The 27,423-nt window shown below is 48.6% G+C and overlaps 16 protein-coding genes across 16 annotated transcripts; 7 read left to right on the forward strand and 9 right to left on the reverse strand.

The window, feature by feature from the left end:
- Positions 1-232: 232 nt before the first annotated feature.
- On the forward strand, positions 233-3,745 carry SMC2 (condensin subunit SMC2; the record flags this gene model as incomplete). The annotated part of the gene is made up of 1 exon (NM_211964.1): positions 233-3,745. The coding sequence occupies one exon, from the start codon at positions 233-235 to the stop codon at positions 3,743-3,745; it is 3,513 nt and encodes a 1,170-aa protein (NP_986902.1).
- Positions 3,746-3,826: 81 nt separating this feature from the next.
- Positions 3,827-6,919, reverse strand: MET10 (sulfite reductase subunit alpha; the record flags this gene model as incomplete). Its single annotated transcript, NM_211965.1, has 1 exon — positions 3,827-6,919. The coding sequence occupies one exon, from the start codon at positions 6,917-6,919 to the stop codon at positions 3,827-3,829; it is 3,093 nt and encodes a 1,030-aa protein (NP_986903.1).
- Positions 6,920-7,161: 242 nt separating this feature from the next.
- Positions 7,162-9,876, reverse strand: VID28 (glucose-induced degradation complex subunit VID28; the record flags this gene model as incomplete). Its single annotated transcript, NM_211966.2, has 1 exon — positions 7,162-9,876. One exon carries the CDS (start codon positions 9,874-9,876, stop codon positions 7,162-7,164), a length of 2,715 nt encoding a protein of 904 aa, NP_986904.2.
- A 210-nt stretch (positions 9,877-10,086) lies between these two features.
- Positions 10,087-10,728, forward strand: SNL1 (Snl1p; the record flags this gene model as incomplete). Its single annotated transcript, NM_211967.1, has 1 exon — positions 10,087-10,728. The coding sequence occupies one exon, from the start codon at positions 10,087-10,089 to the stop codon at positions 10,726-10,728; it is 642 nt and encodes a 213-aa protein (NP_986905.1).
- Positions 10,729-11,124: 396 nt separating this feature from the next.
- On the forward strand, positions 11,125-12,483 carry BAR1 (aspartyl protease BAR1; the record flags this gene model as incomplete). The annotated part of the gene is made up of 1 exon (NM_211968.2): positions 11,125-12,483. One exon carries the CDS (start codon positions 11,125-11,127, stop codon positions 12,481-12,483), a length of 1,359 nt encoding a protein of 452 aa, NP_986906.2.
- A 293-nt stretch (positions 12,484-12,776) lies between these two features.
- RIB5 (riboflavin synthase) lies at positions 12,777-13,484 on the forward strand (the record flags this gene model as incomplete). The annotated part of the gene is made up of 1 exon (NM_211969.1): positions 12,777-13,484. One exon carries the CDS (start codon positions 12,777-12,779, stop codon positions 13,482-13,484), a length of 708 nt encoding a protein of 235 aa, NP_986907.1.
- A 50-nt stretch (positions 13,485-13,534) lies between these two features.
- Positions 13,535-14,794, reverse strand: SQT1 (Sqt1p; the record flags this gene model as incomplete). Its single annotated transcript, NM_211970.1, has 1 exon — positions 13,535-14,794. The coding sequence occupies one exon, from the start codon at positions 14,792-14,794 to the stop codon at positions 13,535-13,537; it is 1,260 nt and encodes a 419-aa protein (NP_986908.1).
- A 453-nt stretch (positions 14,795-15,247) lies between these two features.
- On the forward strand, positions 15,248-16,210 carry STS1 (Sts1p; the record flags this gene model as incomplete). Its single annotated transcript, NM_211971.2, has 1 exon — positions 15,248-16,210. One exon carries the CDS (start codon positions 15,248-15,250, stop codon positions 16,208-16,210), a length of 963 nt encoding a protein of 320 aa, NP_986909.2.
- A 211-nt stretch (positions 16,211-16,421) lies between these two features.
- Positions 16,422-16,837, forward strand: RCF3 (Rcf3p; the record flags this gene model as incomplete). The annotated part of the gene is made up of 2 exons (NM_211972.1): positions 16,422-16,481; positions 16,538-16,837. 2 exons carry the CDS (start codon positions 16,422-16,424, stop codon positions 16,835-16,837), a joined length of 360 nt encoding a protein of 119 aa, NP_986910.1.
- Positions 16,838-16,921: 84 nt separating this feature from the next.
- MTC4 (Mtc4p) lies at positions 16,922-18,451 on the reverse strand (the record flags this gene model as incomplete). The annotated part of the gene is made up of 1 exon (NM_211973.1): positions 16,922-18,451. The coding sequence occupies one exon, from the start codon at positions 18,449-18,451 to the stop codon at positions 16,922-16,924; it is 1,530 nt and encodes a 509-aa protein (NP_986911.1).
- A 144-nt stretch (positions 18,452-18,595) lies between these two features.
- TRS20 (TRAPP subunit TRS20) lies at positions 18,596-19,132 on the forward strand (the record flags this gene model as incomplete). Its single annotated transcript, NM_211974.1, has 1 exon — positions 18,596-19,132. The coding sequence occupies one exon, from the start codon at positions 18,596-18,598 to the stop codon at positions 19,130-19,132; it is 537 nt and encodes a 178-aa protein (NP_986912.1).
- Positions 19,133-19,200: 68 nt separating this feature from the next.
- Positions 19,201-20,757, reverse strand: DSN1 (MIND complex subunit DSN1; the record flags this gene model as incomplete). The annotated part of the gene is made up of 1 exon (NM_211975.2): positions 19,201-20,757. One exon carries the CDS (start codon positions 20,755-20,757, stop codon positions 19,201-19,203), a length of 1,557 nt encoding a protein of 518 aa, NP_986913.1.
- A 359-nt stretch (positions 20,758-21,116) lies between these two features.
- Positions 21,117-21,482, reverse strand: SRB6 (Srb6p; the record flags this gene model as incomplete). Its single annotated transcript, NM_211976.1, has 1 exon — positions 21,117-21,482. The coding sequence occupies one exon, from the start codon at positions 21,480-21,482 to the stop codon at positions 21,117-21,119; it is 366 nt and encodes a 121-aa protein (NP_986914.1).
- Positions 21,483-21,635: 153 nt separating this feature from the next.
- On the reverse strand, positions 21,636-22,097 carry DUT1 (bifunctional dITP/dUTP diphosphatase; the record flags this gene model as incomplete). The annotated part of the gene is made up of 1 exon (NM_211977.1): positions 21,636-22,097. The coding sequence occupies one exon, from the start codon at positions 22,095-22,097 to the stop codon at positions 21,636-21,638; it is 462 nt and encodes a 153-aa protein (NP_986915.1).
- A 182-nt stretch (positions 22,098-22,279) lies between these two features.
- AGOS_AGR250C (uncharacterized protein) lies at positions 22,280-23,440 on the reverse strand (the record flags this gene model as incomplete). Its single annotated transcript, NM_211978.2, has 1 exon — positions 22,280-23,440. The coding sequence occupies one exon, from the start codon at positions 23,438-23,440 to the stop codon at positions 22,280-22,282; it is 1,161 nt and encodes a 386-aa protein (NP_986916.2).
- Positions 23,441-23,756: 316 nt separating this feature from the next.
- On the reverse strand, positions 23,757-27,338 carry AXL1 (Axl1p; the record flags this gene model as incomplete). The annotated part of the gene is made up of 1 exon (NM_211979.2): positions 23,757-27,338. The coding sequence occupies one exon, from the start codon at positions 27,336-27,338 to the stop codon at positions 23,757-23,759; it is 3,582 nt and encodes a 1,193-aa protein (NP_986917.2).
- Between the last annotated feature and the right edge of the window lie 85 nt (positions 27,339-27,423).

Consider the following 27,423-nt stretch of genomic DNA (forward strand, 5'->3'; position numbering starts at 1 on the left):
GGCATTGTAAATATCATCTTTACACCACAGTATATAATAAGACAAGCCCCTACTAATGCCTGATCAAGATTTCGCTGCTGCAAAATACGTATTGACCATTAAGTTTACATATCAAAGGTTGTTCCCAATAAGCCAAAGGCATCTCATCGCACGAAGCACCAAGACAGAATTCGAAACATCTTTGTCCTAGGGTATACCAAAGTCTGACTATCTTTTGGCGTTGGCGACCACGATGAAAGTAGAAGAGCTAATTATTGACGGATTCAAGTCTTACGCAACAAGAACAGTTATTTCGGGATGGGATCCGCAGTTCAACGCAATCACCGGGCTCAATGGGTCAGGCAAGTCGAATATCCTGGACTCCATCTGCTTTGTGCTGGGGATCTCCTCGATGGCGACGGTGCGGGCGCAGAATTTGCAGGACCTGATCTACAAGCGGGGCCAGGCAGGGGTGATAAAGGCAAGCGTGACGATTGTGTTCGATAACTCGGACCCGTCCAGCTCGCCGTTTGGTTTCGAGACGTATCCAAAAATCTCGGTGACGCGGCAGATCATTCTGGGGGGCACGAGCAAGTACCTGATCAATGGGCATCGCGCACAGCAGCTGACGGTGCTGCACCTGTTCCAGTCTGTGCAGCTGAACATCAACAACCCAAACTTCCTAATCATGCAGGGCAAAATCACTAAGGTGCTGAACATGAAGCCCGATGAGATTCTGGCGCTCATCGAGGAGGCAGCAGGTACGCGAATGTTCGAAGACCGGAGGGAGAAAGCTGAGAAGACGATGGCCAAAAAGGAGACCAAACTGCAGGAGATCCGTGCACTGCTGCTCGAGGAGATCGAACCGAAACTGAATCGATTGCGAAACGAGAAACGCGCGTTCCTTGAGTTCCAACAGACACAGACCGATCTTGAGAAGACGTCGCGGATTGTGAACACTTATGACTACCAGACACTTGTACAGAAACGCTCCTCGATGCAGGAACGGCTGCAGAGTGATCAGAAACGCATAAAGGATCTTGAGTTCAGCGTCGAAAAGTACCGAGACGAAATATCAACCTTGACGGAAGATTTTGAAAGCATACGGCGACAGAAGGAAAAGCAGCTTCAGAAAGACACTACGTTGCAGACTCTGGAGGCCAAAGAGAACAGTCTCTCAACAGAACTTTCGCGTGTAACTGCAGCGCTTGGTATCACAAGAGATGATCTGGCAGACGAGCAGCGAAATCTGTCTGCTTTAAATCTGTCAATAGCTAAATCCGAACAGGAACTGACGTCCTTATCGAAGACATACTCAGAAACAGAGAACGAATACGTCGTCCTGAATGCAGAGATTGAGAAACTCAAAACCATCTGCAGGAACAAGGAGGAACTTTTATCTACTTTGACGACTGGTATTTCATCAACAGGGACCACCGAGGGTGGATATACTGCTCAACTGAATAATGCTAAGCTACAGCTGAACGAGGCACAGATAGCTGTAAAAAAAGTCGAAATGCGTATTACAATGCTACGTAAGGAACTGGCGACTAATGAACCTTTACTAGAACGAGCAAAGAAAGAAAACGAAGTAAAGCGTGCTGAGCTATCTGAGAACAAAAGCCATGTGGAAAGACTACAAGAATCGCTAACTGCTTCGGGATTTAAACCTGAGCTTCTAAAACAGTTGAAACAGAAGGAAGCAGAACTAAAGACAGAATTGTACGCAATCTCTACTGATGCAGAGTACTTGAAGCGTAAAGTTGCGAATTTAGAGTTTTCATATTCTCCACCTTCTAAAGAGTTTAACCCTAAGTCCGTGAAGGGAATTGCTGCGCAAGTATTCACACTGTCCGAAGAAAACTTTGATAGCGCAAATGCTCTTCAGGTTTGTGCAGGAGGCAGGCTATTTAATGTCATAGTCGACAATGAGAAGACGGCATCCCAGCTTTTAGAAAGAGGCAGACTACGGAAGAGAGTAACTATCATTCCATTAAACAAAATATCTGCAAGAGTGATAAACACTGACGCGCTGAATAAAGCAAAATCTTTAGCTCCTGGTGCGGTGGAACTGGCCCTTAATCTGATTGGATATGAAGCCGAGGTTGCGCGTGCAATGGAATTTATTTTCGGTGGTAGTTTGATTTGCAGAGACGCAGCAACAGCTAAAAAGGTTACCTTCCATCCACAAGTTAGAGCTAGGAGCATTACTCTGGATGGTGATATTTATGACCCGGAAGGCACGCTGTCCGGAGGAAGCAGGAGCCACACGAGTTCCCTTTTGATCGATATACAAAAATACAACGAAGCTGCTAAACAGATGATGGTACTCGAGAAAGAGTTATATCAAGTACAGGCCAATATATCTGAACATGAAAATGCTTCGCGGATGACGAAGTCTTTACAGAATGAGTTAAATCTTGCGAAACACAAGTGTCAGCTCGCGGAAAACGCTTTAGACTCTAATCCAGCGGCCCAAATCATTAAGAGGAATGGAGAAATTCACAGGGAAATTGAAGCCAGTGAGAATGATAGGGATCAACAAACTACAAGAGTCAATGCACTCCAGATGGAGATTCTTAGAATCCAGCGGGATATGGATGAATTTAACACTGACAAAGGTTCCAAGTTGGACCAATTGAAGGCTGAGATCAGGGACCTGAAACGTAGCCTATCTGAAAACGAGGAAGTGATTGAAAAGAAGTATGATCTTTATCAGAATTTGCAAATGGAAACTGAACAGTTGCAGAATGACGTTGTGACAATGAAACAAGAGCTTGTGGAAAAAGAACAACTTTTACAGAGTCTTGAAGAGAGAATTACAAAGCTCGAGAGAGATGTATTATTGAGAAGTAACGATCTTGAATCTGTGCAGCGTGACTTGAACGAAGAGAGAAACAAACTGCTTCGTATTGACGAGGAAATTGAAGAGCTCACCTCCTTAATCAGAGATAAATCTAAAAAAATGTCAGAAAGTGAATTAGAGTACCAGAAGCTGACCGCAGAAGCCAACAAATCCAAATATAATGCAGAGAAGATTGAAGAAGAAATCAAGGCCCTAAAAGATGAAAATAGTTGGTTAAGTGATGCTGGTCTGGTGGCCAACATTCTTAACCAGAATGAGGGCATAAACTTAGAGGAGTACCGCGAACGTGCCAAACAACTTCAGGAAAAATTCCAGGGTATGAGAAGGAAGGTTAATCCCAACATTATGAGTATGATAGAGAACGTCGAGAAAAAAGAAGCTGCTTTGAGGACCATGATTAAGACTATTGAAAAAGACAAAATGAAAATTGTTGAGACAATAGAGAAGCTTAATGAATATAAGCGCGATGCCCTAGTGAAAACTTGGGAGAAAGTAAATGTGGATTTCGGTAACATTTTTGCCGAGCTCTTACCCAACTCATTCGCTAAGCTGGCAGCGATAGAAGGAAAAGATGTTACTGCTGGGTTGGAAGTGAAAGTAAAACTTGGGACACTTTGGAAGGAGAGCTTAGTCGAACTGTCAGGTGGCCAGCGGTCTTTAATTGCTCTTTCGTTAATTTTAGCTCTCCTGCAATTCAAGCCGGCTCCTATGTATATTTTGGATGAAGTTGATGCCGCGCTAGATCTGAGCCACACACAAAACATTGGCCATCTTATCAAGACAAGGTTCAAAGGTTCGCAGTTTATTGTGGTATCCTTGAAGGAAGGCATGTTTACTAATGCCAATAGAGTGTTCAAAACAAGGTTCCAAGACGGAACATCTGTTGTTAGTGTATTGTAATATTCACCTCATCACAGGTAAAGGCCCAATATTGGCATAAATGTTTATATAAATGGCATAAAGTATTTAGAATCACAAGGTTCAATATACTTCTAAGATATACTTAGATGTCTCCTTCAACTCCTCAATCGCAGCGTCCAAATCAACCTCGATGTTTCTAGAAGCGGCATCAGCAGCAATGATGTCTTTCAAAACTTGAGTTATATCGGGTACAGGCCAGGTTGGTCCACATAGATAAAATGTACCCTCCTTCTCAATCAGTGCAGTTGAGAGCTCATGCAAGACTTCCCTAATTCTGTCCTGGATATAGATCTTATGTGGCTGATCTCTTGAAAACGCAGCACCAATATGTGTGATAATACCAGCGTCTTTGTACGCCTCCCACAATTCTCCATAAAGATATTCTTCCCTTTTATGTCTGGATCCCATGAATAGGTAGACACCACCGATATCTTGCCCCTGTGACTTTTGCCAGGCCTTCTCTTCGACGAGCGCCTTAAAAGGCGCTAGCCCTGTGCCTAAACCAGACATTATAATAGGCTGTAAAGGAGATGCTGGTAGCTTCATAACTGAGGGTTTGACTGAGACTACGATTTCAGTTCCAACCATCAACTCAGAGAGATACTTTGATGTGTGCCCATAACGTTTTCTACCTCTTCTATCAACCCAGTCAACTACAACAATTAATAAATGCAATTCATTGGGATGTACACGTTGGGAAGATGCGATCGAATACTCTCTTCTTTTTAGTGGCGCGATAAGCTCAATCAAACGATCCAACGGAGGCCTTGCAGAGGGGAATAGGTCAAAAATATCAACATAAGTATAGTATTCCTCGTCCTGAAAACGCTTTAATTCGCTGGCACCAGCGGGAGAAACTAGATGCTGTAGCTTGAGCCGTTCTGCCTCATCTTCCGCAAACTCGACCAGACCTTCATAAAAGCGCTTAGAGGGTTTTCCAAAGATATCCAAATTCTCCACAAAAACTTGCAAAACTGTCCTTGATTCCAAGTAACCCGCCTCATTTTTGCTTGGCAGAACAATAATGCCATCTTCTTTTAATCTGTAAGCGTGGAGAAAAGATTTGACACTCTCCTCATTATTTCGGGCATGGATACCCAGGGCGTCACCTATTTCATACTTTAAGCCAGTTCCTGATATGTCAAATTCAATATGGAAGATATATCTCTCGTAATCAGTGGGGGTCACACGCCGATTCTCTTTAACCTTAACAATAAAATTATTCATTGACAAGTCTGGCCTGATTTCCGAAGTTACTCCATACGCCTCTTTAAATGCAATCTTTTTGGCAATTATTTGAGCATTACCAAGCTCAAATTCCGGATACTTCTTCTGATCTCGTGGATTGGGGGCAGCTGCCGTGTCTGCCATGAATATAGGCAATTGAGAGCTAGGACTATCGGAAGATGCATCTGCTACTGTATTGGATTTCTTGTATACAACAGGTACTTCGATTAGTCCCTTTTGGAAGGAATCCGTAATAAGGTCTGCGATCACAGCGGCTAACAATTCTATATCGGCCCCAGCAGAACTCCAAATAGCTCTCACGGTGCTTTGTATATCGTATCCATAAGCAAAACGCCAAAATACTGCTTGATAGACGAACGATAAGGTTTTGTGTTTTGTATCTTCCCTTTCACCAATGGCATCGGCATCTAAAAACACCAGTTTAATACGCTTGTTCCGAACCGTATCTAAAAAGGTAGTTGGAAGTTGGAGCTGATCAACAAGTGTGTCTTGGTCCTGCAGATCAATACCCTTTAAGCTTTTCCTGGAAACCAATATAATAGTGCCATTATCACGGACTGTTCCTGCGATATCAATAAAACGCAATATATTGATATCCTCCACAAACGTAACATTAGAGGAATCAATGTTTGAAACAACACTGTGAACGCCTACTGGGGCGACGGAAAACTGAGCTTGGAATATCCCCGCATTTGTGAAGTTATCAAACTTCGTGCGCATAGTAACTTCTACACCGTCAATTAAGGAAAGAGCATGGACTAGACGCGCCGGAACATCGATTTCGGAACTGTAATCAGATGACCAATAAATGAAATCTTTTGATTCAGTATCAGAGCCTAGCTTCAACGAGTAGTCGAATTCATTCAATATTTGAACAACAGCATTTGGCGACCAAAAAAAATCGGGATGAAAGATATATTCAGAGACACGAATATTACGCTTGTTGGAGTAGAAAAGGGCTGCCGAAATGGTGCTTTTTAGCCATGAATATGTGTTATTTTCTTGGCATTGCCCAATTACGACAATATTAGTCGCTGACTCAGGTACAATTTTAACGAAGGCAGGTCCATTAAATGGGGAGGGAATCCTGACCGCAATTAGCCCGACTTGTGTTTGGTCTTGAATCATAGATGCGAATAAATCTCCTTCAACGGAGCCATTAAGCACAAATACAGTCTCTGCAGTGCTATCTCCGTAATACTGGAAATTACCCAGATCTAACCCGTAGAGCTGGTTGAAGCGGGCAACAATATCTTCAACTGATGAACCTTTTGGTATGTTAAAATCCGCAAGCTTCAGACGTTTCTTGCCTTCAGGTATCTTAACGACCGACTTAGAATAAGTTAAAGCATCATATAAGTGTACTGCACCCTGGGCCTTGCCGAATTTTGCCAGAGCAGCTGTCAATAATGTAGTCGCCCTCAGTTCCTTCCAGGAAAGAGGTGTAACAACGGGAAGCCCCAAACGGGTAGCTTCTTCCAAAGGTTTAATGTAGTCACAGACTAAAGCACCTGTATCCTCATTGTATTCTAAGGCCCCAACACTGAGCAAAAACCTGCTACCGCCGTCGGTTTCTTTTTCAAAACTGCGTGCAAGACAACCCATTGCATAACCTGGGGTAACAATGCCAATCAGTTGCTCTGCGTCGCTACAAAAGCCTAATGCCACTAAACCTGTACCACTTCTAATATCTAACTCCCGTAATGAAAGATCACCATTTCTTTCGCTCCACCTCTTCAGTTCTGTGTCCAGGAGATCAGGATCAAGAGGTGATTTGTAGCTGAATATTGCATCAACCTGTTCCCCAATAGCGGCATTGACAGCTGCCAAAGGCCGAACGTAGCCCTTCACATCATCTACCTCGTTGGGAAGATCAAATGGATTTCCGACAAAATCCAATAACATAATCCGAGTAGAAACGGTAAGCCTGAAGGTTAGAATAGAATGAAGGACACATAGAAGAACTTACTTTGCTTTCATTATATTATATCTTATGTAGTGAGCCAAATCAGTAAAAGTCATAGTTGCTGACCCCACAATTATGGCTCTAAGAGTCATTCATGTGACGGCAAAACCGCCTTTTCATTGGTTGGGAATTAAAATCGCACTCGGTCACGTGGAAGTACTCTGAGGGCCCGCCCAATGTCTTAAGTTGCACCACCCTTCCGCAACATATCCATATGGAAAAGTAATGTCCTTGCTCTTTCCCGCACATTCAGGTATTCGTCAAAAGTCCGTTCATGAATGAGCTCGTAGAAACCCATTTTTTCTAGTCTGCGGTATCGAACCAAGGCCGGGTTTGCACTCGTAGGAGACTGGAACGAGAGACGAACAAAGTCTCCAGCCTCATCCATATCGATACCTTCAGTTTCGGCATCGTTCTCCGAATCGTCCGAGTAATTACCGGAGTTCCCAGGTTCAAACAGAGCTGAACGGATGGCTTCGGAATTTCTTGTGGAGGCATCTCCAGTGGGGGCCGTTGGTGTGTAGTCGACGGGAGCACTATGAGTGTAGCTGGTAAAAGAAGAATTCCAGATGAGGTTTGTTAGCATCCAAATACACCCTAGTTTTGCGTCCTCATTATTACAGAACCTGCTGTTATTCGCGCTAGACTCGGATAGAATTGCTTTTACAATTTCTAAAACTTCTTCTTGCTCTATAACCATTTGCCTCTTGCTTTCGTTGATGACCGTGAAGTTCACTATAATGTGTATTATGGACACTATCGTCCCCATTTGGTGGGCATTCTTTGGGTCTGATGATCTCAATTTTTTGGTGAGAAATTCGAATAGATAAGTAGACTTCAGGTCACATTTATGCTCATCGTTGCTCTGTGGAGAATTGAAGGGTTCCTTTTCTCTGAAGTGGTAAAGAAGGATATTAATCACTTTTCTGGAGTTGCAGGTCAAATTGCGGAGTAGTTGGAAGCACTGTTCCTGAACAGCCCAATTCTGGTCATTGATATATTCAAGGATTATATCCATGGGTATTACTTTTAATAATTCCAATTTGTCCTCTGTATTCGAATTGTATATCAAATGCTTTAACATCCATAGCACATTAATCTTTACTGCACTAATATTCTCAGTCGGGAATCTTTTCTTATACCGCATATATTCCTCGCCACATTCTACGTGACTGTTGAAAAGCGGGTCAAGTAAGATGTCGTGGGCCATTTGTAATACACCGTGTTTCACCATGTAAACCTGTAGATTAGAGAATTCCATGGCAAAATTAGAGATTACAGCGAAAACTGTAGCCAATATATCCATTTCAGCCTTAAGTAGATCATCACTAGCAAAGCTCCCCTTTTTTAATAACATGTATATTGTCTCCGCCATCTGTAATAGTTGCTCTCCAAGTAGGGTTCGACGTAATCTTGTCCGCAATGAGTTAACACTTCGCGAAAAAGACTTCAATAATGTTACCCATTGCAACGTTACCTCGCTGGTATAAAAGGGCGGCATGACGTCGTTTGGTCCTATCATTTCTTTCATCTTGTCTGAGCTCAAGATGAACACACTTAACAAGTCCAAATGTGTTTGAAGAGCATGTTCAACATGCTGCATGAGTTGGTTGTCTTCCAGTAGGAGCAATCTGCATTTTTCATCATTAGCTGTTACCTGTGCGAATAGCTTAAGGTATGAGGTGATGATACCCAAAGAGCTTGTGGTCTGGTATTCCAACGAGAGGCATTTCACAAACACGGTGATTAACCCATGCAAAAGGTTAGTCCTGTACAAATATTCTATGATCTCATTGTTCAATGGGTTTTGTGTGTTGTAATACGTAACCAACTGGACTAGCGTGTCTAGCGGATCAAACCACCACGGCACATCATCATAGTTGATTAAATCAATTAGGTAAGGCAACCATAGTTGCAGACTTTGTTTCTGTACCATTTTCTTGGGATTAAAGAAGTAGGGAGTCACGAGGAAATGCACCGCACATGCTTTGAGATTGGTGTTTTGGGATTTTAGAAGGCCAGTAACGAAGACGGTGAACGAGCTGTCCAGCCATAGATTATTTTTAACTGGATGAACCTTGTAGCACTCGATGTATAGGACAATCGCCAACCAGAGCAATGTCTCGTGCAACGGGTTCTGGATGACAAGCGCACGCGGGGTGCTCGTGAATGGTAGGAGTTGGTTGCTTCCTATCCCACGGTTGCTAAATGCCATGTACTCTTGGTCCTTGGGGTTCGGCGCGACGCTGACCTTTAAAATGTATTTGAGGTCCAACTGGTGACCATAGCGGTCCACTAGTGATAGCATGAGTGCCTCTAACGGCAGAAGAAGCCCTTGCGGAAGCGAAACCACCTCCCGGCATTTGAGCACCGCAGACATTAACTCCAAAAGCGTGTTGGCCCAGGAGATGCTCTGCTCGGGAGTCATCTGCTTCTCATTCATCCCGAGGAAGTGTATCAAAAGCCCGGGCAAACCCACGGGCACAGCCCGCCGCACATCCGCGTCCCCATTACAGTAGTCTATCCCACAGTTGTTCAAACAGAGGTTCAACAACTGCAAAGTCTTGTGACACACTTCCACCGGCACCGTCTCGTCCAACGAAATCGTACGCATTATCCGCGTGGCCATCGACGCATAAACGTAGTCAAGCTCATTGCGCACGTCCGCCTCCAAGTTCATCAAGCTGAGCAGCAATTCCAAGCTTTTCACTTTCTTCTCGACGTCCCGGCTGTCGATGTCGATCAAATGTTGTATCAATTCGCCGTCTTCCAGAAACAGCTGGAGCTTGCTTGCCTGGTCACCTAAAACGCGGTGCCTCAAGTCACACATGCGGTCCAACTCAGGCTGCAGCAGGCTTGGAGCCCCGCCATCGCTGCTGACCATACTCGTAATCATGGCTGCTACAGTCCACCAAGTGTCTGGAATGGATTACATCCGTCAGCCTGGGTTTAAGTCCACCCCTGGCCAGAAACTCTATGCAGGTGTATGGGTTCTGTCACGTGCTCAGAAATATGCTCGTGCTCCTCTCTGCCATCGCGCCCGATCCCAGCAACTGGACAGGTCTGATCCTCTGTGGGTCTGCTTTATATTGGGTCTCTGCTGTGTATGTCTTGCTCGACAGCAACGTTTCGTTCATCTTGTGCAGTACGTAACATTGTGTTGTACCGGGCAAAAGAGATAGGTCGCAACCAGGTGGCAGTTCTAGCGACAAGGAGTTGGAGAGCAATGGAGAGTTCCCTATGTAGGTTGCAGAAGCTCTGCTTTGAGAGTGTTGGCCGGTATGCAGTAGTGCAAAAGGCTGTGGAAAAATGGCAAGAGGACAAGACACCAGTGGTGGCGGCCGTAACGGCCGGCACGCTGGCATTCGTGCTATGGGCGGGCTGGGGCGTCGGCGGGCGCAAACAAGCGGGTAGCAGACGCAAGCGGAGCGCGCGCGGTGGGCGTAATGGTGTTGCGCTGCGTAAGGGTCCGGAGGACAGCATCGCGGCGGTAGAAGCGCGGTACGAGAAGGAATTCCGCGAGCGTGCTGAGCGGGTCGTCGCTGCGGGTCGGCTAGCCGACGAGAAGGATGAGTGGGAGTGCAATTTCTGCAAGGAGATGCTGCTGAAGTTGCTGATTGAGCTCGACGGGATAGAGCTGACTGCCGAGAGCGGTGAGCGGCGGGCGACGCTGAAAAAGCGGCGCAAGGCCGCTATTCTGAAGATCCAGGAGCAGCTGAAGCGGCTGGACGAGCTCTGTGCACAGTAGTCACGCGCGCCTACGTTGCGGGTGCAGCAGCCTTCGTACTGTTCATAGTATATACACTGAATACCCACACTGCCGGCCGCTGCCGGCCCGCGGAGGAGCCATTCCACTCAAGCGCGCGCGCGAGGCAACCAACGCTGGCCAGGCCCAGCTGCTCTAGAGCGCTGCAGGGTTACTCTGAGGTAAGATGATACCCCCGGATAAGTGCTCAGGAACGCGTTTGGGTACCATTTGAACCCTGCATGCTTCACGGCAACTGTATCAACTACCCTTTGTATTGCTAGATATGGTAATAACAAGGTTTACTTAAACCTCGAAAGCCAAAGCATAGCGCTCGGGGTGCTCGAGGTATAAAATGCACCGAGGCCAACGTAGTTGAAATGTAGAAAAATCAAAGTAATGCTCACACTTTTACCGGCGATCGCCGTGCTGGCATCATACTGCTGCTCGAATGTGCTTGCACTTGGCTTTGAGTTGGACTTTAACACTGGCGATGGCTTCCTCGCGATGCCGCTTCACCACAACGATGACCACTACGACATAGAAATTGAGGTGGGCACACCTCCACAGAAGTTACATGCAGTGCTAGATACCGGCTCTGCAGATTTATGGCTGCAGGCCGAGAACAATCCGTTCTGTGTCGGGGCCAAGGACGAGAAACAGGAGGTTCGCGGCGTCACAGTGACGCCGTCCATAGACTGTAGAGGAATTAAAACATTCTGTAATGAGAGCTCCACGACATTGCGCATATTGCCAAACCCATTCTACATCGATTATGCCGACACATTCGTGGATGGATCTTGGGCCACCGATCGCCTGGTCATCGGCGGGCACGACGTCAGTGGCATGAAATTTGGGGTGGGGCGCACATCCAACACGGAGCTGAGTGGTGTCTTGGGCGTCGGCCACGCGAACTTGGAGTCAGTTAGAGGGTATGCTGGAGCGCCCAATGCCACATACCCCAACCTGCCGCGGCAGCTGAAGCTGGACGGTTCAGTACAAAAACTTGCATACTCGGTTTCCCTGCAGAAGACTTCAGAACGTGACGGCGAGATATTGTTCGGGGCCATCGACACCAGCAAATACGTTGGAAAGTTGCATACCTTCCCGATTCTGAACATAGATCCACATCTGAATTCACCGTCGAACTTCTATATCGCTCTACAAGGCATAGACATCCAGGGGGGGCGGTCCTCCACTGGCAGGCCATTGATAAACTCGTCGTTTCCTGCGCTGCTGGACACAGGTACGGGCGGCATGGTTGTGTCATCGCTGGCCGAGGATATCGGCGCTGCCCTTAATGCTACCTACGACACAGAGCAGTGTGTCTTTGTGATTCAATGCCCCACTGAGGATGACACCCGCCAGTTCAATTTCAACTTTGGCGAACTGCAGATTGCAGTTCCCATATCCAACTTCGTGGTCCCTGCGTCTGGCTTGGAAACGGGCCAGTGCGCATTGGCCATCATGCCCGGCACAAGTGAGACATTTGCGCTTGGAATCCCATTCCTGAAGGAGGTCTACACTGTATTCAACCTGGAGGATAACGAAATTTCCATGGCGCGGGCGAATACCAACCCACAGGAGCCAGATATAAGACCAATCCCGGCGGGTGTGCCAGCCGCCATCAGAGACAGCGGGCCAGCAAGGCATGTGAAGTCAAAAGGCGCCAGCTCCTTATCCGCTCCCGCACAAGCAGGACCGGCATATCCCGATGAGCGCGCCAGCACCCAGACGCTACACCACCATTCGAAGTAGACTTTAAAAGAGCGCTTTCCAGCTTCTCAGGCAGTTAGCTCTACGACAAAGGAACCAAGTGATTTTCCCGATAGACGCGACTTGCTCAACGATGTTTCTGTGACCAGCGCAAGGAGAGATAGTCCTAAAGTATAATCAGATAGTTAGTCGTATCTTCTAGTTTTATTAGTCAGCTACATGGCGAACCGCCATTTCCTTATGCATGTCTTACGAGTTTAAAAAGCTCGCGGTAGCAGAAAAGAAGATGCATAGATGGCATACCGAAGCCTATATCGCCCATAGAAGTTGATAGGATGTTTACCGGTATAGTGGAACACATTGGCACTGTTGCTGAGTACTTGGAGAACGATGCCAGCGAGGCAGGCGGCAACGGTGTGTCAGTCCTTATCAAGGATGCGGCTCCGATACTGGCGGATTGCCACATCGGTGACTCGATTGCATGCAATGGTATCTGCCTGACGGTGACGGAGTTCACGGCCGATAGCTTCAAGGTCGGGATCGCACCAGAAACAGTTTATCGGACGGAAGTCAGCAGCTGGAAAGCTGGCTCCAAGATCAACCTAGAAAGGGCCATCTCGGACGACAGGCGCTACGGCGGGCACTACGTGCAGGGCCACGTCGACTCGGTGGCCTCTATTGTATCCAGAGAGCACGACGGGAACTCTATCAACTTTAAGTTTAAACTGCGCGATCAAGAGTACGAGAAGTACGTAGTAGAAAAGGGTTTTGTGGCGATCGACGGTGTGTCGCTGACTGTAAGCAAGATGGATCCAGATGGCTGTTTCTACATCTCGATGATTGCACACACGCAGACCGCTGTAGCCCTTCCACTGAAGCCGGACGGTGCCCTCGTGAACATAGAAACGGATGTTAACGGCAAGCTAGTAGAGAAGCAGGTTGCACAGTACCTGAATGCGCAGCTGGAAGGTGAGAGCTCGCCATTGCAGCGCGTGCTCGAAAGGATTATTGAATCCAAGCTTGCTAGCATCTCAAATAAGTGATTATATTATCTTGGGTGCTGTATATGTTATGTATGTCTTACGACTGTGAATCAGAGGGGTGGCAGCTGGAACACCAGCGACACACCTTCGTCTCCCGCGGTGATCAGCCTTCTGTTTTCCTCAAGTAGTACAAAGTCTAGGACACCCATGTTGTGGCCAACGCAAACATGGAGCTGCTGCCCGTTACGCACGTCGAACTCGTAGACCTTGCCGTCAATGCACGAGGCGAACAGGTGGAAACCGGTGGTCTTGTCAAACGCCAGCTTCGTGACCGAGTCCGGCAGCACGAACTTGTGTCTGACCTTCAACGTCACAGTGTCGTACAGCAGAATGTCGCCCGAAACCAGGCCCACGACCATGAAGTTCATCCGAGACGAGAATGCAATTGACTCTATCGAGGCGTCCATCTCCTCCTGGTCCTCCTTGAGTTCGATCGTCTGCGTCAGGTGCAGCACTGCACCCTGCGCCGCGTTGATCACCGCCAGCAGCCCGCTGTTCGAGCCGCACGCCACGATGGGCGAACCGCGGTTGATCCCCAGCGGGAGCGTGCTCAACGTTATCCACTGCGCCTCCTGGCCCTTGAGTTCAGACGGCGTCACCTTGAATACCTGTTGCCCGCTGTAGCAGTTCCAGCCAATTATGGTCCCATCGAGGGAGCACGTCACCAGTATGACGTTTTCGTCGTCTGCCGCAGTCTCCAGGAACACACCCATCGTACAGTCCTGGGCGTGGGCCACCCCCGTCATCAGCAGCACAGGCGTGTTGTTCTGCGTGTCCATCTCGTAGCACCACACCGACCCGTCCACAGCGCCAATCGCAAAAATCCCAGCTCTGTGCGGGTGCACCTTCAGCCAGGTCACCTCGTCCACCTCCTGCAGCTCCGCAGCCGGCCGCCACTCCTGGCCCTGCCGCGCAGCCACCTGCACCCGCACCTGGCCGTTCATGTCCGCCGTCACCAGGTACCGCCCATCCGCCGTGAACGCCGCGCCAATCACCGACTCGCTGTGCTCCACGCTGCCCGCCTCCCGGGGCGGTTCGCGGTGCGTGGTCCACAGGTGCGCCTTGTTATCCCCGCCGCCGCTGACCACCAGCGGCAGCTTGGGGTGCGCGGCCACCGTGAACACCGAGTCCGTGTGCTTATCGAAGTACGTTACGGAGTTGTTCGACATGTCGATTTCGATCGTGTCATCCCCGTAGTCTGCGCCCTCAGCCCCCTCGGCGTCGATCTCCTGCTCCACCTCGCTTTGCTCGATGAACTCCTCCTGCGGCGTCTGGCCCACTTCTTCGTGCTCAAATCCGTCCCCTTCCATTGCTAAACGTATAATCTACCTCGACCGGTCCTGCTGGTTGCACTCAAGCCGTATTCAAGCCCCCAGATGCCGTGAACTACCTCGCAACAGGTTGCTCGAACTACAATATTTAGCTCATCGCAGGCCTAAAATTTTTCCCCCGCTGGAAAGGAAGGCCAAGGATGGTTACTAAGCAGCGGATGGCTAACAACGTTATGCGCAGGAAACGCCTGACAGAGGATGGCGGGGATGGAGATGGCACTGGATGAGGACTGCGTGTGGCTGGGCTGCGCGGCGACTCTGCGAGGGATATCACGTGACACATTAGAAGAGGTCAAAAAGCAATTCACGAATAATTTTCGGTGGCAGACAGAAGAAAGCAGAACAAGAATACCAACTAATTTGCAACTGTAACAGCGGGAGCTATAGACTTGTAGCTGTGTGCCGCAGGTTTATTAGACGGAGCATATCAGGATGAGCCAGTCGGTAGGATTTGAGTGGGGGTTCAAGGCAGGCGGCGAAGGAAGGCCCAGAGCGCAGGGCGATGGCGCGGGCTGCGCAGGCGCCACGGCGGCAGCGAACAGCCAGCAAGGATGCGGGCACTTGGTGCACATGAGCTACAAGGTAGGCAAGCCCAAGATGAAGCGGCGTCTTACGAACGAGGAGCACGGGGGCGCGCGGCGCGCGAAGCGCCAGCCGGCGCAGTTCAACGTCATCCAGGGCCAGCCCCTTCCGGTGCACCGCAAGATAGAGATGATGGACAAGGCGGCGTTGCAGCTGACGCTTCTGCAGCTCGTGGCGATGCACCCCGAGGTGCAGGACTCGCTCTCGGTGCTTCAGCCGACGTCGCCAGACCCGGCCAAATACACAGAGCTGCTTGAGCAGAAGATGCAGGCGGTCTACGACCACATCCCGTATTCGAAGAGTAGCGACATGTTGAATGACTATGCATTTGTGCGCATGAAGGCTGCGATACTGGAGTTTTTGAACTGTTTGATAGACTGTCTTTTGGACGCCATTCCACCGCGCACCACAAACTTGCTCCAGTCTTTCAAGTTTTTGGCTTATGGCACGCGCCTCTTGGCGCAGATGCCGCACTTCGAGACCGAATCCAACAATTACTATAAGAACATTTGCTATGAGCAGGTTTCAGAGATATGGAACACTCTCATCAGGCACGCCTCCTCGGACATCAACTTTTTGTCCACGAAGCCCAGCCTATTGCATTACCTCCACGAGTTGAAACAATTCAACGAACAGACCAAGGGGAAGTTTGACATACCGTTGCGCCTCTTCTACACAATCATGGATGACTATCATACGCAGACGGTGCCGGCCGCGGCTGCTGTGGCATCCACATCCGCCACCGTTGCCGAGGAATTAAACGGCAACAGCAAGAGCATGGAGACACTCGGTATCTGGAATAACGTTGCTTAATATCCCACAGGTGGTGGGAGATCTACATACACTATATAACACATGGCCACGTAGCCGCAGTCGAATATCTGATCACATGCAGCTATCTATCAATATATGTACTGTATATATGTTCACGTGCTGACACTGAAAGACCGAAAACTGGCGGTTTTCACGATTTCTCCCCGTTATCTCCTGACACTCCTGACCAGCATCGCCAGCCATCTCCAATATGGGCCAAGTCAAGCCGATTCATTACGACGAGGCTACCATAAGTCAACTGACGAGGGAGGTATGTGGAGTTGCAGCTTTTCTTTCAGCCGCGTATACTGACTAGTAATCAAAAAGCTAGCTATTGCATCCTGCATTGGAGCACTCAAGGGAGCAGCCATCGGAATAACTTCCGCCCTTCTCCTGCGCACTTTCTCCCCCGTGTACCGGAATGTCCGTACCCAAGTTAAGGTATTCTACCACTGTGCGTGGATCTCGATGGGAGTGGTGGTGCAGGCTGACAAACAGGTGATTTCCTTCCAAGAGCGATACTACCGCGATGAGATGGTGCGCCGCGCACGGATCTTAGACGAGGCAGCCGACAGGGGGATCTTTCTTGAGGAAGATGCGGCTGCCATCTCTACCACGTCTAACTAACTTGGATGACTCGTGCGGGCACGCTCTAATTTGTCTTTAAAAAGTCAGTATGTAGCCGTCGTAGGGACGCTAGCCTACCAGTATCTACATCAGCCAGGTAATAAGTGCGATCAGCCTATATAGGAGAAAGTGGATTGCTTTAAGTATCGAAAACAGGAACCATATGACCCAGAGAAGTGCGACGATGATGCATTCAAGCGCACTGTACAGGAGAGTCGCGACTCCAGGTCGCGGGTAGTATCGGCTGATGCCCAGTCTATCAATAAGCTCCTGGAGAGATTTTGTGCGCAAGGTAAGCGTTGTGTTGACGCTGGACATCACCCTGTCGCTGTTTTGCAGCAAATCATCGGCTCGCAAGGAATATATGTTCAGTAGTCGATCCTTCCACCTCTGGCAGAGATCAAAGCCGGCCGCTAGGGCATCCTCGTAAGATCGTTGCGCATTTATATGTTGCGGCAGCTCATCTCCTATACCTGAACATATTAAAAACGCAGCTTCGGACTTCTGAACGAGTAATTGCTGGCGCCGCCGCAGGTTTTCTTCGCGATGCCTTATTAGAGCCCAAGTGCAATGCAGGTATGTTACTTGACGTCTATCATTTAAAAGTGTGGGATTTATCTCAATTTGAGATGGTGTTCCACTATCAGTGGATCTCTCTATGTCTGAGTTACTGAGCTTACGCCTAACATTCACAATTTTGACACTTTCGAAGAGATTCCTGGCGTTGGAGCGTTGTTTCTCATCCACAGGCGTGTTATAGGCTTGTGCGCTCGATGTGGATACATCGCCGGCTATCAGATCATCCAATTCTACTGTTACACCCTGCGTTTTCGGCGGTGACCTGGCAAGCCGCGATAGAAACGTTTTCTTGAAACCTCGACCACGATGCAGGTTTGACTCAATTGGTAAGTCTGATGCTGGGTCTTCCTCCGGAAGTCTCGGGCCACCGCCAGAGAATTCGGCCTCGTTCTCCGCAGCATCTGATGCCCCACCAGCTGTACTCTGTTTGCGTTGAAATCTAGCACGCTCGTGCGGCAGGCCACGGCTAATGCCCCCACGAGGTGTCGGTGGAAACCAATGGCTCCCATCTGGCTTTCGCAGCTTTTCCCAATGACTTGTCCGCCATGCCATGTCATAGGAGCGCTCGTATATGTCTACAAACCAGGGAAAGGGCTTGTTGGAGTGACTGAAATCCTTTATGGCAATGATAGGACTACCTACTTGGATCGCGCTGGGGTAGTGTTTGTAAACCTTCCGGAGTTTGCGGTTTCTGATGGTCTGCAACGGGTTGTACACGCCCTCGACCCCGGCAGATGATCCTGCGTCTCCGCGAGTGACTGACTTGTTCAGCAGCAAGTAGTATATTTCCAAATATACTTTCACACGCTCAGCCCTTTCTTTCGTACGTCGACTGCAATTAAATTCAGAGTAGCCTTCGCTTGTTATACCGTGGCCATAACGCTTCAACGCCCCGGGTGAACTTCCCTGCTTTAGATTCATTTCCTTCATAAATTCATTCTTCAATTCGAGCAAAAGTTGAGTTGCTTGCCTCAGATCGTTATGCTTCGGCATACCCCCCTCTGGTAACCCATAATCATATTGGCATGCCATCATTTTAGAGGTCTCCGTGTGGTGTTGGTTCTCATGTGCTGGGCACTATCTGTAGCAATCGCATTATATGTACCTGCAAAAATCGCATACCTTTGTTAATTATGGCACAACTGTCTACAAAGAGCGCTTATCCGGCTTAAGGTAAGCATGCCGTTCTACTTCGCCATAATAGGTCATAAAGACAACCCTATCTATGAGGTTGAGTTCATTTCACTGCAGCAGTCCTTTCCACCAGACTTAAAGGAGCTGAACCCATTTATCCTACATGCTTCGCTAGACATAATAGAAGACTTACAGTGGCAGTCTACGCACTCAGCGTCCCTAGCAAGCAGTGTTGGCAACTCTGGAAGCAGCGGAGGCGGATCCTTCTTGCGCTCCAGGCATACCCATGGTGGGGCTGGTGCGCCCGGTAGCTGTTACTTGTCCAAGGTGGACAACTTCTACGGCCTATCGATTACGGGATACATAACATACGGAAACATGAAGTTTGTCATGATCCATGGGACCCAGAATGGAGCGCCTGTATCTGTCGATGATGGGATGCTAAAAAGTTTTTATCAGGAAGTGCACGAGCTCTACATCAAAACGCTCATGAATCCCTTTTATAAGGTTGACGAACCTATAACAAGCCCCACCTTTGACTGGAAAGTGAAGCAGCTTGCCAAGAAGTACCTGGTGAAATAGAGCCAATGCTTGCATTAATTACTGAATTGAAAGTATTTCTGAAATAGAAAGTTACTGTTACATAGGTGTCATGAATCGGCTGGTGCCATAGTGCTGGAAAGGCCAACTAGTAAGTTTTTGATTGCAGCCTTCGAGGCATGTGACTTGCCAATGCGCTTTCTATTGGAAATGCGCTTGGCAATCTTGCCTGACTTTAAGGCAAGTGTTTTCGAGAGGAGCTGGGCATGCGCAGCAAGCAGGTGGGAGGACCCAAGGAGCCTGTCCATGGATTGGCAAAACTGCATTTTGAAGTTCGGAACAATCGGCACAGCAGGCAGCGCGTCTATCTCGACGTCCCGTGATTGTGGGACGGTTTCAAGCACTGTCGCTGCTGTTTGGTGTTCCTCTTTGTCCAACTCCACGGACCACTGGGAGATCTCATCGCGCAGCTCCGCAATTTTCTCTTCCAATACCTTGATGTTTTCCATGTTCTGGATATTCTTTTCATTTGGTATGAGCATAGCCTTGCGTTTCCTGCGCGTTGGACTGCTGCGGGCCCCATGGTGCTCATCTTCATCGAAAAGCTCACGCAAAACAGTATCTTCGGTCACATCGCCCTGCTCGTCGCCCTCTGGGATGCTCTTCCCGTCCCAGTCCATTTCTAGTTTCCCCTTGCGCAAGTCTTGAACGAACTCTTTAAGAATCATCATGCTTATTCGTTTGGGACTGGTATAGTCAGCGGCGTCATTACCGGCAGACATTGTTCCAATGTTCTCCTCGTACTTCCGTAGACATCTAATAAAGCACCAGTTAAACAGTTGCCGAGTCTGCAACCCCCGCCCGAAGGATGTATTCGCTATGTGGCGGTAGAAGTCGGTCTCGGGAACGTCCTTATGCGGAGATACAATTTCGGAACGCATTGCGTCCACCGCGCGCTCGTCGCCCTGCAAAGAAAGCATGGACAGCCGACGGCCCCGCTGAGACATGATGGTTTTGCGGCGGTCTCTGCTCTGCTGGGGATCACGAGCCCGAGACATATCGCGCGCCTCCTGCGAGTAGTAGCCAGGATACATGCCCTGCTGCGGGACAACCTGCCCGCCGCCCATCATCGGCCCCAGATGCGGAAAAAACGGCTGTGTGGAAGTGTTCGGATATCCCTGCATCGAAGAAGGCATCTCCCCAGGCCGCTGCGGCGACGTGGGGATCGGCACCATGGGCGCAGGCATCGGGTAGTAGTACATGTAGGGCATGTACTGCGGCGGAGCCATCATGTTCGGCGGCGCCAGCTGACCGTACTGCGACGGCACCACGGGCGGCGCCTGCTGCATCGAGCTGTTGAAGTTCTCCACCCACCGCGCCTGCTGCATCTCCTGCAGCGACTCCAGGCGCTCCCCCAGCGCCTCGTCTTTCCTTCTCCGCCGCTTGAACTTAAAGTCCTCGTCCATCTCAAAGCTTGATTGCGGCTTGGCCTTGGCATATTCATCGTCTATCTGTGCATCTTCATATCCCTGGCTCTGGCTAGTTCGAACTGCACTTCCACTCTGTTTCGCGTCATCGGGATCCGTCGGAAGAGTGTGTACTTTCAAGCCCTGCACACCCGACCTTCGTCTATGTGGCGTCTGGAGGCCCGATACATCTGTGCTCATAATGCGAACCTACACCTAATGCGATCCGTTCTTACACAAAACTAGAATGCAACAGACGGGTCCATGCTGCCGCCAACGTTCGTCGCGATTCGTCTAATAATGAGGTTTTTGTTTACAAGATGCTGGTTGATTTCCGTGGTAAATGATTTGTAACAAGCTTCGCTGCCGACCCTCGACAGGTGCTGCTATTGGCCAGATTGGTGGCGCTGGAGCACCGGGAGGAGCCTTATGGCACGTGTATCACAGTCTTAGATCGCAGATCCGGGGTGTAGCGGGACTTTTCGGCCGCTGTTGCCCTACCCGCAGGGTAGCTACGGCGCCCAGGCGACTGGCGTGCGCTGGGGCACGGCTGGGTGGGTTTAAAGCGCAACTGGGCCGAAAAAGTCGTCCATGGCCTTCTCTAGAAGGCGCTCGCACTTCTCGTAGTCGATGGCATCCTCATCGCCGTTTTTCTTCGGTATCTGGCCCAGAACCCAGGTTTCGCGGATGGCGCGCGTGATCACGAGCAGGTCTTGTACGCCTCTGATCAGCTGCGTGGTGTGGGCGTGGACCATCATGACGCCGTTCGTGGCGACGGAGGTTATGGAGTCGGTGGTGCCGTCGTTGTCGCCGTCGCTGTCGGCGGACGCGCGGTCGATGGAGGAAAGCTTGACTAGTTGCGCCAAGGCCTGTGAGAGCGACTCGGTGGTGCGGTCCAGCTTGTCGAGGAGGACTTGGTTGCTCATGGTGCCGGAAGTGCTGTGCGTTTCAGGCAGCTGAGACGATTTCCAGACGGCGCGCAAGCAATATACAACGGCCAGTCTGTGTCACGTGATCAGATAGAAGTTACGAGAGCGCTATATAGTAGGTTATACACGGCTGGGGCGGAAGGGTGGCTCCTAGTTGCCGGTCGAGCCAAAGCCACCTTCGCCGCGCGAGCTCTCATCGAGGGACTCCACTACGACTACCTCTGCGTCGTCGACAATCCGCTCCAGCACGAGCTGGGCAACCCGGTCACCCCGCTTCACAGCATAGTCCCTGTCCGAGTGGTTGAAAAGAACGATTTTCACCTCTCCTGTGTAGTCCCGGTCCACCACACCTGCGCCGGTTTGTATGCCGTGTTTAACAGCCAGGCCCGAACGAGGGGCAATCCTGCCGTAGGTGCCCACAGGGACAGTGAAGGAGACATCCGTGGCCACAAGGCCCTGACCGCGACCGGGAATTACACAGTCCTGCGACGCGTAGATGTCGTAGCCGGCAGCAGCAGCGGAACCCTTGGTAGGGGCAATGGCGTTCTCTGACCGCAGCTGGACCTTTAGCGTTGGTGCGGAATGTACTTTCTTAGCAGGCTGGTCAGTCATCGCAGTGTTTGCTAGCTTACTTGCCAGATCTACGGCAAAGTGTTTGTATGATGCAGTTCACGCGCCTCATTTATAGCTCCAAGCTTTCGCGTTCCATGCTCGCCGTACACTCGAACACCACATTACTGATATGAGTCACGTGACTATGTTGTGCAGGCCGAAAGACGGTGCTGCAGTGGCAGCTAAAACCAGCTGAACTTTGTGTTATTGGCCCATATGACCTTAGCAGGGTCAACACCCTGTGGCAATCTCATAGCACTTAATGAGCCATTTTCAACGTGCATGTTCTTGGGCTCGTGTACTTTCAGCCACGCATATAGTTCTGGGCAGCAGTCTGGGTCGATCTCCTGATCCCAAAACTCAACCTTGGCCAGGTTCGCTGCTTCGGCCTCTAGGACCGCCTCACGAAGTAGCTGCTTTAAGTCGTCTTCTGCTCGGCTGTCGCCCGCTAGATGCGCCTTGAGGATCAGCAAGGTGCTGTCTGCCCAGTTGTGATGCCAGATCACGTGAGAGCCGTTGGAGAGCGCCGCACCGAAACGGCTAGGCTCTGGGCGGCTTGTGGCGGTAGCCATGAATTGGTCCCGCAATTGAAACCATTGGTACATGGCCAGTGAAGGCTCGACGGTGAACACAAATGACTCACCATGCTCTTGGTGTAGCTTCCGTAACTGGGTCTGGAAGTGCTGCCGCTGCAGTTCGACGAGGTCTTCGTAATCGCTGAAGCCGAGCGCGCGCACAGGCTGCACAGGCTGCTTGCAGTATTGCTGCAAAAAGCCATCCATGTTGCCAATTCTGTGTAGCGGAACGTAGGCAGAGACGTACCCAACTTGGCTGTAGTATTCCCCGACTTCGCTGTACAGAAACATGACCTTGTTCTTCACAAAAGTATCTTCTAGCTTCTGTGCCATGCTGTCATAGTGTCTATTGACCCTGGTCACCATCTCCTTCGCGTAGCCTTTACCCCGGTGTGTGGGCAATGTGTACACGACACCGACACATATGGTCAATATGGGCACGGCATCATCTGAGGATTCCCCAGGAATACACCACCCAACTCTATTCAATGTCTCACAACTGGACACGATTTGAGAATACTTGTCTGTGGATGGAAGTGATGTGTCCTTCAAGACAAAATACTTCAATCCAAGTAGTTCTTGATACGCAGGAAAACGCTGCTTTACATCGGCAAGCTTGCTCGGTTTAGCGGCATATGATTCCGCGAGGAGGTTCTCTCTCGCGACATATTGCTCAACGGTGAGGCAGTCGGTTTTCCAAGTATTGGAATTATGCGAATGCGTATAGTCAGCTAACTCTCTGTCGGTGTACTCTTCTAACACTAGCATAGTTCCAGCAAAATATCGGCGGCTCTACTGTTCGGGTAATAAGGTAAAGCTAACAAGACTAGATACGAATTAAGGCGCGTATATATGTTGGTCCTCCTCAAAGGCTTATTTGTACCAACAAGGAGAATCAAATTCGGTAGCGTGGCCCCCCTTCAAATTGGGTGTCTATTAGAGGCATTCCTCCAGCTTCCTTTACGGAAAGGAACTCTAACGGCAGGCGCAGGCATATAGCCCGAGCCCCACCAAACTTGAAAAATTAACAATTGTCGTGGTGACAAACTGCCATATTTTCCTATCCCATGGAATTTTCTTCTATTTACAAAGTACTACTTATATTACTGCGGTAGGAATTGACTTCAGGGACTTGCTCTAAGGTTATCGCCGGAGTAACATGCTGGCTCATAGCTTGCAAGGAACCGTGGGTTCCAGATGGTGTCGAAGAGCTGCTATCTGGAGTCGCCTTGGAAAAAAGCTGTTTAACGACCTCCCTCAGAACTGTGGATAGTAGCTTCAAGCTTTCTCCTTGTGAGCGGAAATATGATAATAGACCCTTAAGCAGCGCGGTGGGCTTTCCCTTAGACTTTTGAACAATAGCATTGAGGTCTTTTGATGGAATATTGAAGCCCTTCATCTTCAGAAAAGATTCAATCTGTAGGTATAGCATCTTGCCTTGAACTTCTTCCTTACTCATTGCACTGTACACCATTATCGAAAGCTTTGCTCGTTTGCCAGAGTAAATGCTAATCCTCTGACGGAAGAATCGCATGTATTCGGACAACTTCAGATTCTGAAGGGTTCTAGCATCTACGGGCTCATCGTCTTCATCGAAGTTATACCTTCGATAAGATATTTGCGTGCGCAAACGTTTGTGTGATTTCATGGCAAGACTTGTATTCCGTTGGCCGCTATGGACGTTGGCCTCAATTTGGCTCATTAAATTTGCTGGCCCCGACGTCTTCTCCAGTTTGCCCAAAGAGTTGCTTGTTAGAAGGCTGAGAAGCTCATCCACATAGTCGTGTTTGAACTGGGGGGCAGTTAACTTAGCCAAAACCATATCCTCTAAATAAGCAAGGTATTCATTGATCTTTTCTTCCAGGAATTCGGGTGGGCTACCAGCCATTGTTGTTATATGGAGGCCGACAGTGTCGGATAATACCCTTAGACCACCTAAGACAATGTACCCAATTTGTTTTTTCTGTCGCAGGTCAGGAACTAATGTTTGCGACATAATAAATTCCGTTAATACTGTCAACGTGTAAATGTAGTTATTGTCCCGTTCTCCAGTTTGAATAAAATAGACTATGCTGTTGTTAGGATCGTCATGAAAACCGACCCTCTTGAAGAATAGATTACTGCCTTCCGGTATAACATAGGTTGCAGGCTCTGACAAACGGCATACATTATCATCGGCACGGGATATGTGATGCGTCAACCTCTCACTTAGATATTCGTTAATATTGTCTGCGATTGTCATATCTGAGCCTTGAATCAGAATGTTCAAATAGTTATCTCCATTAATAAACTTTTCCAGGAAGATTCGGAATGATTCAACATATATGTCTTCCAAGGCCTCCAGCCTATCTTCCAGTGGCCACATACAGTTCTCTAACAGGATCAAAAGTCCCAAGCTCGCAAGAGTTACACAACTCTCGCTGGAGGCCTCCTCGTATTTCGTCCTGACTAAAATGCGGGCTTTCCTAAATATGTCCTTTGGAATCGAATTCAGGTCTTGACTCAGATTCACTATGGCATCAACAATTATCTTTAACAAGTTTAAAATCCCATCAGTAAACCCAGAAATTGTCAGACCAAGCCTGACGTCTCCCTTCGAAGAGAGAGAAAGTTCGTATGTATACCCTGCACGTTCAGCAGGATATAAAATAGGGCCAAGAATCGAATAAAGTAACTGCCCAAGTATCTCCAAATGCATTGTGTATTCTGGTGCGGGTTCTAATGATGTGCTAATAAGTTCCATACTGAAGATGCTTTTTGACCTAAACGAAAGATCCACATCTTCTTCTTTCAGCCAGAGTTCATAATAGCTGTTCTTGCCTGCAAGTCTCGGTGAAGCCCTCACTAGGTCAGATTGGGCAACAACTGAAAGTGCCGAGTTTTCAGATTGAACAGATGAGGCTAGTAGTGCATGTTTGATAAAGGATAGCTTATGGCCCACCGGTACCATAAATGGATTTGGTCCAGGTATAGTGAATCGGTAGTGTATATCGTCACATCCCAAGACTTCGAGATCAATGAATATTTTAACATATTCATATTCAAAATATGTGTCTGTAGTTATCTTATCAGGATTGCAGTTAAAATAACATTTCGATAGGTTTCCCAGCAGTATTATTCGTACAGTATCTTGTGACATAAATTCGTTAACAAAGGCTTGAAACTTCACAGCTTCTCCTCTCCACCAGTCTTTGGAAGTCTGGTTTTCTCTGTATGTTCCTAGATTGGCGACTGATAGGTTGTTACACTCGAAATATGTCAACGTCGATTTTAGTAGAAAAGATAAATCGATTGCTGACAGATCTTGGAGTAGGCTTTCACATAAGTCCGCACATCTATCCATTGGTGAACGTTCGAGCTCCTGGTATAAGAATTTTAGAAGGTCCAAGGAGTTTAGCTCGCTGATATATTGAGCCAAGGACGAAAGAGGAGCGTCTAAAATAGCTGGAATTAAATATTTCCATACAATAGGAATAATCTTTTGAACATTAAGCCACCCATGGTTTGTTAGGTGCAGCTGCAAAATTAGCCCGGTATCGTTCACCGCAAAGTTAGAAGAGTACGCAATCAATTCAGTTATATAACTGTGACTTCTCAAATAATGGCATAGTGAACCTTCGCATTCATCTCCTAAAAGTTCACACCATATCTGTGTGTAGGTAGCAAGTTCCCTATCTGTGAATCGAGTAGAGAAGTAGTTTATTGGAAAAACAAAGCGTATTACGGGCGACTTGCTAGACTGCACCATAATCGAATTATGCATTGGGGTCTTATCAAAAACAGGCTTTTTAGCGTAGCGGGCGGACCACGCATCCTTAAGGATCTGAAAGCTCTCTAGCGGCCGTACGGAAAGGTTTCGATTCTTATCAAATGAACTACTAGAGCGCCAGCGCAATAATCGTGGTACCTGTAATGTCGGTATAGAGGGTATGTCCGAAAACCTGGCCTGGGCAATTTTACTCAACTGGTTCAGAGACTGGGGCCCTCGAAGACATAAAACCATGTTCTCTGCAAAGAAATGCTCTCGGAAATACTTGACCAGTTCATTTTTGAGACTGAGTTTGTGCAGCTTTGGCATATTCGTCAACGTGAATATGTTTCCTGTTCCAAACTGGTGGAAAGGGTGCTCGGGACTGGCCAACAGACGCACGGCGTGGTACATCATCTTAGTTAGCGACGATTTGTTTCCAACATGCTCGCTGTTTATCGCGTATATCTCCTTGTTGATAAGCACGTCGTGGAATATGGGTTCCTTTAGTGCGTCTGCCAATATGCCGACAACCTGATCGAACACCAGCGAGTCCGAAGATTGGGAGCTGGGAAGCTCGAAGTAAAAGGATGTCTGTTCGCCACTGGTATGCGCGTTCTGCGAGCCGTTGTTTTTCGAGAGGGTTTCATGGAAAGCATTCGGTTCGGGGTGTCTCTTGGACCCAGACGACAGCACCATATGCTCGCAGAAATGGGCCAGGCCTGGAATTTCCACAGGGTCGTTGTGTGAGCCGGTTGCAATCGATACTGCACATGAGGCTACAGTTTCTGATGGATCCGAAATAAGAAACGTCAGCAGATTGTTGTTCAGTCTGATAATTCGGTGGGACCTATTGGACGACGAAATAGGCGTGTACAATTTTACATCAAAAACTGCAGGCTTAGTATTCAGCGTCATGCTTGCCTGAAGGCCTACGCTCGCACTTGAAAACTGGCTATCTTAAATCTTGATGGCGTTGCCTAACGTTAAATCCAGGTTTCCT

Source organism: Eremothecium gossypii, chromosome VII, assembly GCF_000091025.4.
Source record: "Eremothecium gossypii ATCC 10895 chromosome VII, complete sequence".
In the NCBI taxonomy this organism is placed as follows: Eukaryota; Fungi; Ascomycota; class Saccharomycetes; order Saccharomycetales; family Saccharomycetaceae; genus Eremothecium; species Eremothecium gossypii.